Here is a 13,312-nt window from a genome sequence, read left to right as displayed (position 1 = left end):
TTTACACAACTGACTCATTTGTTTTTTTATTAACAACTGAAGGCAGAGGCAGTTTGGTTTGTCTTCTGGAGAAAATGCTGCATTGTTTTGTGTCAGAAAAAAGCAAATTAATATGCATTTCCTTATTGTGCAGCTCACTTACAATATAGACATAATAACTGCATCTTCCCATGTGTCAAAGTGGAGTGCTGTTAGGAAGAGCTGAACGACCTTGTCCAGATTATCTACATTTATAAAAATTGGGTGTATACTGAGGACACCCTAAGCTTATAATTAAATTTTATTAACAGCAAGTCAACAAAAACAAATGCCTGTGTTTCGACATGGTAGCAGGAGGTAACTCCCTAAAGTAAAGCTGTGCAGGAGCAGGACTTTGCAGATGGGTGTGGAATGTTGAGATTTGCATCCAGTTTGGGCAGTAGGAAAGCTGTACTATGAGTAGAGCTTTTCAGCAGATCTGAAGGCTTGGGTTACATGTACATCCTTTTCTATTTTCTCTGTGTCTTCTAAGAATTCCTTTTATTTCTTCTGGTAAGAAAAGTAAACTGTAGTCTCTTCAAAGTCTGGAAGTGAACAGGGGAGAAGACTGTCTACCTGTTAGTCTAGTGAAGTTAAACTCAGTTCAGGGACCCCTGTGGCGAAAACCTAGACTGTTAGTCTTTTGTATTTATTTGATGTTATGGTTGATCTGCTTTTGAGGGGAAAAAAGCCATCTTTTTTTCACTGGTGCCAAAATCAATCCAGTTTATAAGTCAGTCTTCAGAGTGTCTGTCCAAGCGCAGGTTAGCTGCAAAGAATATTCATGCTTCACATCAACTGATTTGTGTCAGACTTGTTGTGTTACCAGGTCTTGGTCATGCCTTTCATGTGGTTTTCTTAATGACTTCCTTATCTTTCCTGAAACTTTAGTCTTGGCATAATGTGGTGTTAATTATTCAGGAGTTAATGCTCAATGTTGTCCTCATCAGTTTTCCAGAGAATGTCCCAATTAAAAGCTTCACAAATGCTCTGCATTTTACTAATCTGTTGTTTATTATTGCTTCATCTCAGCACTCTTGGGTATGTTTCTTGTTTGATACTGTACTGGTAGAGGTAGGCTCAACTATGAGAACAAGCAAAAGGGCATAGCCATTTCTGTGTCCTCAAAATTAACTTTAAAATTCACATAATTGCAGAGGTTGGCAAGGACCTCTGAAGATCATCCAGTCCAACTCCACCGCTTAAAGCAGGGCAAATAGATTTTCAGTACCTTCAAGGACTCCACAACTTGCATTGTGACTGAACAGTGCCCAGCTCTCAGCTACTCCTTGTATGACAGATGCTTCAGTTCTCACTTATCAGCTCTTCCATATCTGTCAGATAATTTGTAAGCTAACATGCTGTTCTGTGGGAATGTCTAGCAGTGGTCTCAATTAATTTTTGAGGATTAGGGACTGATTTTTATCATCAGAGTTGAACCTCATGGTTCAACTGAAGAAACCTGAGTATGGGCAGGGTTTGATTACTGTGGACTCATTGTCAGAGAAGGATGGAGGCTTCTTGGCTTCAGTGCAACTCAACCTCATGTTACAATGATAACCACAGACCTTTGACATGATAAAGCAATTGATGCTCTTGCTCCCAATGAATCTCACCATACTGCTGGGAGCTGGGATTTAGGCATTTGTGAAATTCAAATTGCAAATGAATTCTTGCGTAGGATGTTTTACAGCAGGTTGCACATATCTAGCAATGTGAAGCTTGTGTGTTTAAAACACCATTTCCAAATAGCTTGTACTTCTCAGAGGGGGTGGTATGTTTCTTTTTCCATCCCATGTGATTTCTTGGGTAAGGATCTTTACTGACTTTCTGCATGAGATCCTTGCTCATTTCATATGTAGGGATTCTGGCAAGGACAATTTTATTCTCATGCACAAAGACACCACTTGGAGAAGCCTGGCAGAGCAGCCTATAGGGGCACATGTCTCCTTTAAATACAAGATGAGCAGCACCAACCCCCTTTCTGACCATGATTATAAAGAGGATGGTGGATTCAGTAACACCAGTTCCACCCAGCCAGCGTGTGTTACTGTTGTGTCTAGAAGCATAGCCTGAATCTCTTGCTCCAACTTGCCCAGAGGCTTTCAGCCCAGCCTGGGCCAGCAAAAGAAGGTTGTGAAAATGCAGAGGGACACAGCTGCAATGTCTTGAAGACAACAAGGTAAAAGAGCAAGATGGGACTGGAGTTCGGTATCTGGTGCTAGGCAGTCCTGCTCCCTGCAAGGGACCATCTCTGACACAGTCTCTCATGCAGCCATTGCCAAGGCTGGAATTTGGCAAAGGTTTGGCTTCAACTGGGTAAGAGCAGGCTGACTGGAAAGTTAATTTCCTGGGCTCCCCCTTGCAGAAGCCACATGCTTTTTGAAATGCATTGGTTTATCACTTTTTGGGGTCATTTTCTCCTACTTGGAGCACCAAATTGAAAGCAGGTGGTTAAACTTTCAGTCTTTTTTATTAAGCTTTTCAAGTCTTGAAATATTTGGTCTATAAGATTCTAACTTTTCCATTCTAAAGTAAAGAACATGGTAACAAGGATTGGATCATGTAACTGAAAAACCACCTAGCTGAAGGCTAGGACTGAACTGAAGCCTCTGTTATACCCTAAAACCTGGGTTGCTGAGTGCATAATGACTGAAAAACTGCACTCCAAGAGCAGTTATATTGCGAAAGTTTTGTGTAAAATCAGTTTCAATTGCTCTGCTGGTCGGTTTTGTGGTTTCTTGGCAGTGTTCCTCCCTCTGTCTGGTCTTCTAGAGCAGGAGGACAGGGATGTCCCCCAGGCAAGGAGATCAGGGTTCTCTGATTCTATTTTTGCCTGGACAGCTTCTTTGGAGAGGTGAAATGTCACACAAATGTTGTGAGTGACTTCATTCACACTGCAGCACTTCAGTATTTATGGCCCCAGCAATAAAGGCATTGGCTCTTAGCGTTCACATCAGCTTGTAGGACAAAAAAACCCTTTCATCCTCCTGCTTCAAAAATGTTCACATGCTTGCTCTCTGTAGCTGCAAACCACAGGGAATAAAGCTGACATGCTGGTTTAAAATAGATCTATCTTTTCAGCATAATTATAAGCAAAAAATAACAGTTTTGTGGATGCAGTATTTAAGTTTGTATGTGTACATACTGCCATTCAGCCCCTGTGAACGAGGCTGAGCTGTCCTCTGGTCCTTGGGAATGACTGTGTGCAACCACCTGTGCTGACATGTTCCTGCAGGTAATGAGATGGGTCTGGATTTCAGGGTCGTCCTGCTTTCAGCATTAAGGAAGCAAATTCTGTTCCCAAAAAACCCCTTTCAGCTTAGAGACCTCAGCACAAGAAGGCCTGGTGAGGATTTCTCCTGCCCCTTCTTTGTGTGAGAAGTGGTTCTGCAGCTAGGGACAGCAGATGAATTGCAGAGGGATCTCTGTACTATCAAACACCCTTAGAATCAGGCCATGGAAGCGTGCAGCACTGTTTGCTCTGCCTTCTTCAGTCAGTAAGGACGTGTATGGATCAGAGTGAAAGTCAGGCTGAAACTGTGTAGTTCTTTGAATGCCTCAGATGCTTCTTTAAATAAATAGATTGTTTCATTTCACCAAGCAAAGAAATACCAACAGTCCTGACTACTACCAAGGCCAAAACCCCCAAACTCAAACAGGTAAGAAAATTATAAAGATTTGTTTTCCATGTAAGAAAAGGGGGAGAAGGAGGGGAAATGTGGGTGTTTAGGAGCATTGTGGTAGTGCATGCAGTTGGTAGACAATAGTGACAGTATGTAAAGAGGATGTCTCACTGACGAGGAATGTACCTGCAACCATGCAGAGTTTATGATTAGCAATTTTTTTTAAACGCCTCTTCTGCATATATATGTATTTACATGCTTTAATGAATTAAACACAACGGAATTATCCATCAAAAAAGCTATCATGGCACCGACCTAGCACGCTCAGCATGCCATTTCCAGCTTCAGCAGCAGGGGGCGCCAGGACATCACGTTCATCCCCTCAACCGCGTAGGACTCGTTGGGCGGTAACGGCTACAGAAAAGAGCGTTGAAGGGTCCGTATTTGGGAAGTTTCCCTCCCTGCTTCACCACCACCACCCCACCCATTTTTTTCCCCCCCTGATTTTGCTGAGCCAATAGATTGGAAGAGTTTTCCCTCGCAGGACTCCGGAAAGTTTGCTCAGGGCAGATGTAAAGCCCCACTGTCATTTCAGCACGCCGATGAGCCAGCTGAGAAGCAGCACCTTTGTAGAGCCTAGCTCCCGCCAGGGCCAGGCTGCGGTCACAGTAGCAATCAGGCCAGTGAGAGCCCTGGCAGCAGGGCAAACATTAAATTTTCCCACGGGACTACCCCAGTATGGACTTTGGTAATTCTGTGGCACCATCTTTTAAGGATGAAAACGTTAGCCTTATAAATAAAGCACATCAGTTCCTGTGGGGGGAAAATGGCAGCAGACCTACTTCCAGTAAGAAGTTTCATCAAGAGAAAAGCGATCTGACTGGCTCTGTCCTGGATTTTTCCAGCAGTGCTGTGGAGCCTCATGATAGAATTCCCCAAGTGATTTGTCTCCCTTCAGGGTTCCTGGATTTCTCTCTCTGGACTTGCAATTTGATGGACACACTCTGCAAGCAGTGTCAGCAGTAGCTCTTACCCAGCAGTTCTGGATGGGTTGACCTGCCAAACTCGAAGCTGGACTCTTGGACAAATGGTGAATTCTTCTTTTTCTCCTTTTGCCTCTGAAAAGGTCTCTAGGTGGGACAGACAAGACTCAACAGATATGTAGTATCCACTTGATGGAAGCCAATTATTTCATCCCTCTGTGCATCCAGTTCTCTTCTGATTTTAGTGGAATCTGGTCAGAACAGAGACGAGAAGCTCACCTGTGTTCTCTGGAGCAGGGAAGATGCCCTGCGTGCTCCTCTTCCCTAGGGTAGGTGCTGTAGGGATTCTGCCTTCCATGCTTCTGCTTTCTCCATGGCTAATGAACACCATCACATCAGGAAAATCCTGGGCCATGCACACTGCTTACTACAACACAGGAGGAGGGACTGAGGAGTTGGAACCGGCAATAGATCATTTCTTCTCTTATTTGAAGGATTTCAGGGAAATTTACATCTGAAAAAAAGGAATGAAGAATAAGGCAGATCTCTCTGGCAATCTGTACCTCTCAAAGTCTGCATCCTCAGCCCTGCTACAGCTCCTGTCTGGTGGCAAAGCAAACTCAGCCTGTTTGGTATGGATGAGGCTTTATATAAAATCATCAGCATTAAAGAAATATGGACTATAAATATTAAAAAGAACTGGTATACAAAAGATAACTAGATATGAGGCATCTGGCGGATTTAAGATCAACACTAGTAACTCTAGTAACATCTAGTAACTCAAGGTGAGTTTTTCTACAGTTCAGCTATTTTTTTAATCTATTCCTTTTCTCTGGGGGTACCTGAAAGACTCCACAGGTTGTGTCTCACCAACCGTCTGCATGGCAGAGGAACTCGGTTAGCAAATCTGCTCTATGCAGTACAACAGTACTGTTAGTACTTATTGATATTGTATACCTACAGAAGTGGGTCAGAATAACCTATGCTGGCTTTAAATATTAAAGAAGGTGTTTCTGGTATGAGATTTTTACACTGAGCTAGTTTTATACTTGGCTTTTAGGGTGAGTGAGATAGCACAAGAAAAATCTCTGTGAACTGAGTCATAGCTAGGGCTTGAACCTTATTTAAGCCACATAGACATTTCCTTGAGCAGGGACTGTCCTTCTCTGATGTGTTTCCTCTGTAGTACAACAGAATTGCTTGAATTACAGGGAAATCAGGAGAATTCGTAACTGAGAGGACTTGAGACTGATGACTTTTAAGGTGTCTTGCTGCAAGAGGCTGAGCATCACTGACAGATCAGAAAGGGCATGTAAAAAGTATCCAAGCACACAAGGTTTATTCTGGGAATCTGAGCTAGCAACTATACTTGTATGCTGCTTGCCACAACTATCAAAGCCCTTAATTGCAGTGGGCATCAGCCCCAACTCATCCTGGTAGCTACTGCTGCCATATTGAGCACCTGCTGTGAAAAGCCAGCCCAGAGCAAGCAAGGCTCCTCCATCTCCAATTAGAGAGAGGCAGGTTTAACACAGATAGGGCTTTCAGCGAAGCCCAGGAGATGTATGATGGGTGTCTGCAACACCTGCTGAGGTAAGCTAAATGCTCTGCAAGAAACTGGAGCATTCTGTTGTTGGTCTGCTCCAGTGAGAGGGGCCAGTGTCAACAGAAACCTCTCCAGGCTCACCTCAATTGCGATGGCACTGGCTCTGCTGTAGGCCATGCATAGGGCAAATGGCTACACAGGAAGCTGAAATGTCACTTGAGTGAGCAAGAAAGGAAATATGCAAGATTCTGGTTTGCGCTTGGCATAACCTAGATGAGATCAGCTGGGAAAGTGGTTTCCCTTGGACAGCCCACTGGAGAAGAGCTGTGTGTCAGACTTGCTTTGGTGACATGGCAGCTCAGTCCCTCCTGACTACCTGTTTGTTCCCATTAGTTTGACCATTCCAAACCGGCAGAACAAACCCTAACCTCTAAGATAGCAGGGCTATTCCATGACCCTTTCACCCCTGAAACCTGTTCTGTGTGGAGCTGGAAGTGAAGGGGTTAACCGCTTCATGCTTTCTCATTTGTTTTATCCAGAAAAATTGGAAGATGTAATAAAGTACCAATTTTTCTCGAAGTCAAGGCCTGATTTACTTCTTTCCCTGGAAACCTGCTTGCTTTCCTGGCTCCTGCCAGCTGATGCTGTTGGGTAGGAGTGGGATGCTCCTACCCTGATGGGACCACTTGAAACAGATCCAGGTGAAAGGGATATTTACTTCCTTTAAAACAAGTATTCTTTCCTGCTTGAAACATGCTGATCTTTTGGGAGCTGCTTTTATAGCTAATTAAATTACTGCTGTAGGTTCTTTTTTTTTTTTAAACCTGATGAGCCAGCACTAGAAAGGCAGCTGTTCTGACTGACAGATGCTCTTATCTTTTTGTACCTTCAGGGTGCTTGCTCTGGCACAGCTATTTTATTACAAGTGGCTTGCCGTGTGCCATAAATGTGGTGGTTTTTTTTCCCTTCTAAGTAGTCGTGTCATTGTAGAACCCACCTGTTTGTCTTTCTGCTGCAAATGCTCCTATTGGCTTTGGCAAGGGCTGGCTGGCACAGGGAGTTCTTTTGCCATTGAATGACTTTGCAGCGGTGCCCAGCAGCTTGGAGCAGGAGCTGTGGACTGTGGATCCGTTGGGATTGCCATCCCCATGGGAGCCTGGCTAGAACCTGCCAGTGCTGTTCCTGGCTGCAGAAGTTCTGGTATATCACATGTGGAGTTTGTCTCACTTCTGTATTTTTCTGTGCCTTGTACTTCTGCCACAGCGGTGCAGTGCTGATGGGCTCAGGGGTAGGGGGTTGGGGATAGGGGGGGGAACATGTGGCTGTAGGGATGAATGCTGGTGTGGACTCTCCCCACTGATGCTTTTCCACAGACTTCCCTTGTCTACCGGTCACATCCGTCACATGACTGTGCAGAAGGAACAGGAGCTGGGCCACATGTGCTTGCAGGAGGTTGGGATTACTCCCTCTGCTTCTCCCCCAGCAGTGGTGGTGCTGGGATGACTTGTACTTTATAAATACCTTCACTGAATTTTAAAGACATCATGCACAGGAACCTGTTGCCTCAGTTGCCCTGTTTATGTGTGTACGCAATAGCACATGCTCATTATTTCCCTGAGCATATGAGCAATCAGAAACATTTTTCATTGGAAAGGTTGACAGGGGCTTAACATGTGAACAAGATCATTCAAGATGGACTTCCAATGAGTTGCTGTCAAATGACCAAAATCAAGAGGTTTTTCTACGTGTTAGCCAGAGGTGGTGTTTTTGCAAGCTGTTATAGTTGCATGGGGGAAAAAAACCCAACCCATGAAAAGCTAATACAGGAAACCACCCAAATGGATGCACTGCGACTACTTTAATGAAAGAGAGCAGCAGCACCTGGAAAGCCAGATCTTTTGAATTAATTTCTATTTCACAAGGGGATCTGACATAAATGCTGGTTTAGTGAAGGTTAGGATGGGCTCCAGAAGCATTAGGCCATGTTAGGCTGAAGGCTGTCCCCTGTGTTGACTGAGGATGCCCCTGGAACACACAGTAGCTATCAGAGAGCAGAGCATCTCTCAGCTTAAGCACAGCCCTCTTCCTAGGGGGTAGCTTGGTCCTGCTCCACCTCTGCAGTGTCTCCTGACCCAGAGCAGCACTGGTTCAGAGAGATGGCAGTCTAGGTCTCCCTTCAAATACAGAAAATCAAATAGCCATTATTTGCTCAAAGTGTTATTTGAGTTGGAAGGAGTGGGGTGTCTTACTCACAGTGGTCTTTGATCAGAGGGATGGCAGCAGTGGATGTCTGAGCAAGACAGCAAGGGAGGCACAAGCTGAGCGCAGAGTTCCCGGGGGCTCCTGGGGGTACTAACAAATACTTTAATGTATTTAGAAGACAGTAATGAATTAACATGGTCCCTTTGCAACACGGGTCAGATTAATCTCATTTGCTTTAATACGGCACCTGGCATGGCAGATAAAGGAGTAACAGCAGATGGGACATGTCTTCAGTGAATGGTGTGATGCTGCCTTATGCTGTATTCTCATAGGCAAAACACAGTCGGTGTGGGCTGATGATAATCGATATGAGGTAGGTGCAAAACTCACTTGGCAAGAAGGGAAGTTTTACAAGAGCCCTCTTGGGCTTAGTTTTGATATTTTCATTCATGGTTTGAAAGATGAAATAAAATGTAGCTTGTAAAGGCTGTAGATGCTGCCAAAGGACTCCAGGCATCCGCATAGATAGGACTAAAATCCAAGACAATTACAAGAAAGGAGAATGGATAAAAAAATCAAAACCACCACCACCAAAAAGGATTAAAATGGAAAGTTCCAGTGCAAAACGCTGCTTACAGGGAGGAAAAGTGAATTGCACATGTACAAACAGGAGCATAAGGGCAAGGCAGAAGCTCTGCAGAAGAGGGTGTGGGGCCCAAGTGCATCACACACAGACTAGTCCCGCAGTATTTTTCATTGCAATTTGTTTAGGCCAAATGTCATTGTAAGGATTAGGGTAAGAAAAGGCAATTAACTGGAGATTTTTTAATTTTTTTTTGATTCTTGGTAGGCCTTGTGCTTGCATTTTGTGGGCTGTCCTGGAGAGGGGTTGAAGGAGGCCAAGGCGGCAGGCTAAGAGGTGAACTTAAGTTTCTGTGCAAAGAACAATTACAGAGATCTGAGCTGTTCAGGTGGAAAGAGACAACCCAAGCACTCTAGGATGGAGCCTGCCTTCCTCTTTGACCTGCAGAGGGTGACTGAGAAATGATTGCTCACTGCCTTTTGTGGTACCTGTAGCAAAGGTGTCCAGGAGACAGGACTGAAGTTGAAGATGAGTAGTAACTTCCTACTGCTTGTGACCAAATCAGGCAGTTCACTGTGTACTATAATTTTATGTAGGATCGAAACACAACAGGAGGGGAAAAATGGATTGCTGTACATACCACAACTCCTCCTGCTAGGGTGCCCTGAGCTGCAGTGTGCTGGAGGCTGTGGACCATGTTGAGGTCACCTCCCTGTGTAATGTGTGGCTGATAATCCTCTTTTCCTCAGCATCTGCAGTTGGTCATTACTGGAGATAGGATCATTGATCTGCCCTGTAACTGTTCTGCTTATGTGAAAGCCTGAGGCTTATTTCTGCTTTTCCACAGCAAAGTGAGCTAATACTTGAGAACACACTTTTTCACCAAAAATGCATTTGTACAATAAGAGTTTCCCTTTGGGCTAATTGCTTAGTTTTGTTTGATGACAAGTTTTGACAGATCTGTTTGCAGACTGAAGATCTTTTGATTTCACCTCTACCCTCTGACTTTACTGTTTAACATTTAGATATGTGTATAGAAAAGCTGGCCAGATGTGCAGCTCACTGCTGTCCATTTTGCTCCGGATTAGCAGAGGGTGTTTTTCTTCCATGAACCATTTCCCAGGTGTGAGAAAGGCTGTGGGTTTGGACTGAAACAGAATGCACATGGTGGTACCCTGCCCCAGCAAAGGGCACTGGTGTGGAAGGCAGATTTCTCTGTATGAGTGTGTCCATACGGAGCAAGCCCCCCGGCCCTGCACACCACCCTGCAGGGTGCAGCATTGGTGGCTGGTGCTTTACTGCCTCTTTGTCTGCAAGGGCCATGGATACCTCCTGTTGGTTTCTCAATCCTGGGAAAAGCCATGTGGACCTTCAGCATTGGTACTGAACTTAAAATGAATGACCAGAGAAAGAACAAAAGTTCAAAAACCAATTTTTTTTCTTAATTTATTGTAAATTCTCCTTTCATCTGTGCTGCAATTCCAGTGTTCTGCACATTAATAAATATACATTTGTTAAAAAAAACCAACAACCTCCAGTGTCTAATCTGCCATAAAGCTTTAAAAAGTCATAAAAATAAGTTTTAAATTTTTTTTTTTTTTTGTCATTAATACAACTGACCCTCATTTACTGCAACAATTCTGATCAAAATAAAATCTACCTACATCTCACTGGGACAAAATATACATACACAGATGGAAAAACAACTAGCGTGAGTTATACACAATGCCTGAGCACACAGCCAAGTGCCAGACCCTTAAAACATTCAAACCTTTCTCAGTCAGAAAATGTCACACAGTATGTTGCATAATTTTTAAAGGAACAGCATCCTTCCTCCCTCTCCCCTTCCCAAAAGCCTCCTTGATACATTTCAAAATGAATAGGAATATAACAAACCCAAGATTATAATATATATTATTTATTTCTTTTCCCTCCACTCCTGCATTTTATTTAGCCTGTTGGGTTTTGTTTCTTTTTTCCCTTTCACAGTTACACAACCAAAAAGAGCACTATGGTGAGTGAGGAGCTCCTGAAAGCCTTGGTGTCAGAGGGCAGGTTGGATGCAAACTTTTTCATACTTTTTTTTCCTTTTTTTCTGTAACACTGCAAGATGGTGAAGATGGCAAACAGGCCACACAACTTTCCCATGCTTGTGAAACCAACGTATTTTGTGGGAAATATGAAACCTTGTCTTCTGTGTGCTCTTTGAAACACCAAGAAGGCCAGGTCTTTGTGAAAGAGCCAGGCAGCGAGGTTTGGACATCCTTTAAGATTTGTGTTTCTGCTTCAGTTAGAAATATACTGACTCCAGTAGGAAAGAAATTAACAGTAAAACAAAATACTGTGCCTGAAGCAGAAATTACCCATGGGAGGAGTGCCTTCCTCTTGGGAGAGCAGAATGCTGGTTTGTGATGGAGCCTGACCAAAGCCAAAAGCTACCATACAAAGACACCACTTGTTTTCTTGTTCTTGGAAAGAGAAATAATCATTTGACTTAATCCAGATAAGGATTGTGTTGAAATCTTAGATGAAAATATGACTTATTTTAATTCTGAAGTTCGGTTGCTGACCATTTCAATGCACTTGAGAGGTCAAAACACCATGAAATACAAACACAAACAGAAAACACATTTTGTGATTTTTAGAAGAGGTTATGAAAAAAACCCACACTGTGTCCTTAAAGTGATGCAAAAATCTGTCAACAAAACTTATAAATTATGTTAATGGACTTTGATGTAATCTTTACTGCATTACTTTGAAAGCTGCGCCGCATCTTAAGGTGGTTTCCATGCAAACCTCAGTTACTTTATCAAACGCCAAATTCAAGTAAAATTGTGCAATGTTCATATAAAAAATATCAAAACCTCTTTTAATTGTTTTCCTATTATCAAATTAAGATCAGTATAAATGTAAAATATACAAAGGAACTTTTTCTTTAGCAACACCATACAAAATATATAAAAGTATCTACACTTTTTATATATATATAAAGGATTTGTTTTTTTTTTTCCCTTAAGACAACATGTCCATGAGGGGGTGGATAGAGATGCTGGCATAGAAACAAAAGGACACTTGTTGGGATATTCCTCCCTAGAGCCCAGAGCAAGCCAAAGGGTTCACAAAGCAGCCGGACAGACCTCCACAAGAGATGGCTCCTGGTGCACGTCTTAAGGCTGATGGATTGAGTTACGGCAGGTCTGCAGTGATAACGACGTTTCCCCTTGGTTCTCCCCAGTAATAAGCAAGCCCTGCAGCACTGTCTGCACTGCGAGAGGGCATCCGTTCCTCACAGCGCATCTCTGTGGCCATTTCCATGCCTTTTGGCACAGGCTCACGCTGCGTGGAGCATGCCACATAGCAGCCTTATGGCAGGTGCATCTGGGCAGCGTCTCTGCTGTGAGCAGTCAGGAGTCTGCCATAATGTGAAACCATGTGGGGATCAGTGCCCACCTCGTTCTCCTCACTACGCAGCCACTCCAACGAAGTCCAAGGTGGGCAGGCAGTGACCCCACAGCGAGGAGTCCAGAACCATGCAGCAGCAATCAGAGTTTCCTGATGGTTCAAATTGAAGTTTCATTACTGCCTCTGTTAGTGAGAAGAAGTAATCATGCAGTCTTAGGATTAAACAGGCACAGGCAAACCACTCCACCCAAACCCACCTAATTCTTTTTAGTAAGGGCTCATGCTCTGTGAGGTCACCATGCCTTGCCATTCCAACACTTTCAAGTGGATGCTGCCCTGGAGGGGAAGACCATCTAGGAGAAACATTTCCTGGCAATACATAAGAAATGCACTCTAGAGGAGGCTCTAGGAAGTACTTAGCTGATGCTTAGGTGAAGCTGCAAGGTTCACATGCGAATCTTACAACCTGTTAGAAATCTGGTGCTTCAGACAGATTCATGCAATCTGCTGTCCAAGAGCATGTTTACATCATGCAAAAGGTGCAGAGATAAAACAGTTTCCCTCTGCCCAGCTGAACTCTCAACTCTGTTTCCTCCCACCAGCCTAGTGCCTTTCTTTATCAAAACACTGGATTTCCTCAGGAGACCTCTTCACTGGGGTCTTGCCCTCACACTCTCTCCTCTGTGCTGGCTGCCAGACACCCCCACCAGCTTCCACCAGTCTCACTGGACATGCAACAGCATGCTAATTCAGAGCAAGCCAGGCTGACCAGTGGCAGGTGTAGTGGCAGCTTGCCCATGGTACCTACTTTGGCCTTGTTGTCAGAGAAAGGCCATGGCCTGGGAACATGGTGTTGACAAGCCACCAGGACAGTCACTGGTAAAGTACTCTGGTTCAATATCCAGATAAAATACTTGCTCAAGTTGGAGTATGGGACTGGAAAATGAAGGGA

At 43.9% G+C, this 13,312-nt stretch overlaps 1 protein-coding gene across 1 annotated transcript in view; it reads right to left on the bottom strand.

Annotated features, from left to right (window-relative positions):
* Positions 1 to 12,176: 12,176 nt before the first annotated feature.
* The window catches only part of CELSR1 (cadherin EGF LAG seven-pass G-type receptor 1), a 169,985-nt gene continuing 168,849 nt past the window's right edge, over positions 12,177 to 13,312 (bottom strand). The window contains exon 35 of the mRNA XM_054178119.1: positions 12,177 to 12,543. Coding sequence (XP_054034094.1) covers positions 12,519 to 12,543 — 25 coding nt within the window. The 3' untranslated portion in view covers positions 12,177 to 12,518. The remainder of the gene's footprint in view (positions 12,544 to 13,312) is intronic.

This window comes from Dryobates pubescens, chromosome Z (genome assembly GCF_014839835.1).
Source record: "Dryobates pubescens isolate bDryPub1 chromosome Z, bDryPub1.pri, whole genome shotgun sequence".
Lineage (NCBI taxonomy): Eukaryota > Metazoa > Chordata > Aves > Piciformes > Picidae > Dryobates > Dryobates pubescens.
Note: the sequence above shows the minus strand (reverse complement) of the source record. Positions and strands in the feature narration are given on the sequence as shown.